The 2500-nt window shown below is 44.5% G+C and overlaps 2 protein-coding genes across 2 annotated transcripts in view; one reads left to right on the top strand and one right to left on the bottom strand.

Moving 5' to 3' along the window:
• Positions 1 to 25, top strand: part of hsd17b4 (hydroxysteroid (17-beta) dehydrogenase 4) — a 43924-nt gene extending 43899 nt beyond the window's left edge. Inside the window, exon 24 of the mRNA XM_079827544.1 lies at positions 1 to 25. This exon is cut by the window's left edge and continues 191 nt beyond it. The gene's annotated coding sequence lies outside the window, so the exon portion shown is untranslated.
• dmxl1 (Dmx like 1) overlaps positions 1 to 2500 on the bottom strand; it is a 123416-nt gene that overhangs the window by 72 nt on the left and 120844 nt on the right. The window contains exon 46 of the mRNA XM_079827542.1: positions 1 to 780. This exon is cut by the window's left edge and continues 72 nt beyond it. Within this exon, the coding sequence (XP_079683668.1) occupies positions 562 to 780 (219 nt within the window). The 3' untranslated portion in view covers positions 1 to 561. The remainder of the gene's footprint in view (positions 781 to 2500) is intronic.

Genomic DNA, 2500 nt, shown 5'->3' with positions numbered 1-2500 from the left:
GATTTGCGGATACATATTCACATTTGAGAGGTTAAAGGGCAGAAAGCATGACCACCGCAGCTAGAGAGAAGAGCACATGACCTCCATCAGATAAAAGAGCCACTAAAAGAAGAGCCGAAAACACTCACCGGATCATAAATATGCTTTATATTTAACACTCTGTGTATCTACAGCCCAAGCGGGATTATGGGTAATGGAATGATCTGCAGAAGTCGTGTCCGCCCACTCAATACTGATGATGATGATGATGATGATGATGATGATGATGATGATGATGATGACAGGAAGGGCGGCCGGTAGAAATATAAGGACACTTATCACTATATTTAAATCTAGAGCACGATCACAACACCGCTTAGCAACAGTTTGGCTAGTTAAGGCTTTACTGAGATATAGGTCAGGTTAACTGTGGCTGCTTCCCTGTGATTGGCTGAGGATGTCCCGCCAGCCTCTCTCTCTCTCTCTCTCTCTCTCTCTGTCTCTCTCTCTCTCTCTCTCTCTCTCTCTCTCTCTCTCTCGTATTGCTTGCCTTACCGTGTGCAAAGAAAGTCAAAGATTGTGCTACATGATAAACTTCACATCGCTCCTCTGGGCGTAAAGGCTCAGGGCGTCGGGCAGGATGCGCATCTTCATGGTGCCGTCGGCTCCGCAGGAGAACAGCTGATTGGCCGAGGCCGTCTCGATCTGCATGACGCCCGTGCCGAGGTTGCGGAAGAGCGACTGACGAGCGTGTTCATTGGTGAAGCTGTGGAGGAGCGTCTGGGTCATCATGCTCCACACCTGGCGGATCAACACACACACACACACACACACACATCATTAACACACACACGTCTGGGTCATCATGCTCCACACCTGGCGGATCAACACACACACACACACACACACACATCATCAACACACACATATCATCAACACACACATCATCAACACACACACACATCAAAAGATTGAAAACCCATAAATACAGCGAGTTGTGTTGAGCTAATTTCATGTTTTGTTTTTACACTTTTCCAGCATTTTTCAAATATTGCCAGTGGGTGGAGTTAAGCTGAGCTGGGGTTTTGTTACCCTTTAAGCAAAAAGGTTGAAAACCCATAAATACAGTGAGTTGTTTAATGATAGCGCCACCAGGTGGAGCCGTTCCACCAAGTGTGTGTGTGTGTGTGTGTGTCGTCATACACAAGCCCACATTTCACACATCTGGTGAAAAACTCTCATCTCGTTTAGGAGTTTAGACATTTGTGTTTAACCCACACAGACTTTGGTCAAATTTTATTGCCACTTTCTATCATAATTCTGCCATTTGTCCATTAGCATTCAGCTAACCCGCTATGATTCTGATGTTCCTGCGGTGGGTTCGTCTCGATCAGACTAACGGTTTCAAAGATATAAATCACAACGCTGAACAAACCATACGCCGAAACCTAGCATGTATTGTTGGACTCGGAAAATACGTCAACCACATCCAAAGTTATAAGCCTGTGAATGTTGGATTTGACCACTAGGTGGCGCTGAAGCTTCTCAGGCTCCTTCAGGGCATCGTGCCGATGACCCATACCGAGTTTCGTAACGATACGCTAATGTGTTCATAAAATACAGCATTTCACTACAAAATTCAAAATGGTTGACGCCTAAAATGGCCGATATTTTGGCATCATGCCTCAACTTTGTCACTGCGCTTTATGAAAACGGTTTCGTCTGTGGACACGAAATCAATAAGTTTCTGCCGGCACGGTCTGAAGATGATCCGACTCGAATTTGGTGAAAATCGGACCAACGGTGTCAGAGGAGTTTGAAAAAGTAGGTTTGTAAAGAAAATCAAAATGGCGGACAGGAAATCAAAATGGCGGACAGGAAGTTCGGCCAAATATGGCAAAACTGGTATTCATGTTCTCGACACGACCCGAGAAATCCATTAAGACCAGTTTCATTACAACAGGCAGAGTTAATCAAACATTATTAGCTTTTTTGGAAATTTCATTCTAACTTTTGACCACAAGGTGAAACTGTTTGAGCACCTTCAGGGCCGAGTTTCGTAACGATACGCCGGTGTTCGTAAAATACAGCATTTTATGACGAAATTCAAAATGGCCGATATGGGAAAATTTGGTATCGTATGACTCGGCATGCTGCACCGAATCTAAAGAGACCAGTTTTGTGTTTTTTGGCACAAACATTCCGAAGTTATACACAAAAATGCCCATTTTCCATATCTCCGGACCACTAGGTGGCGCTGCGCTGAAACTGTGCAGGTCGCCTCAGGTCATGGTTGTCATAACACACACCACGTTTGGTCAGAATATGCTAAAGCGTTGAGGAGATTTAGCCTCACGTCCATTTTGGCGGGCACTTCGCTGAATTCGTTATTCGAAAATTGTTTGACAAATCAACTTGAATTCCATAACTTTACATCAGCATAATCTGAAGATGATCTTCTCAGGCTCCTTCAGGGCATCGTGCTGATGACCCATAACGAGTTTTCTAACGATATGCTAAT

This window comes from Gobio gobio (assembly GCF_949357685.1).
Source record: "Gobio gobio genome assembly, chromosome: 10".
NCBI lineage: Eukaryota > Metazoa > Chordata > Actinopteri > Cypriniformes > Gobionidae > Gobio > Gobio gobio.
The sequence above is the reverse complement of the archived record's forward strand: the minus strand, read 5'-3'. Positions and strand labels throughout refer to the sequence as shown.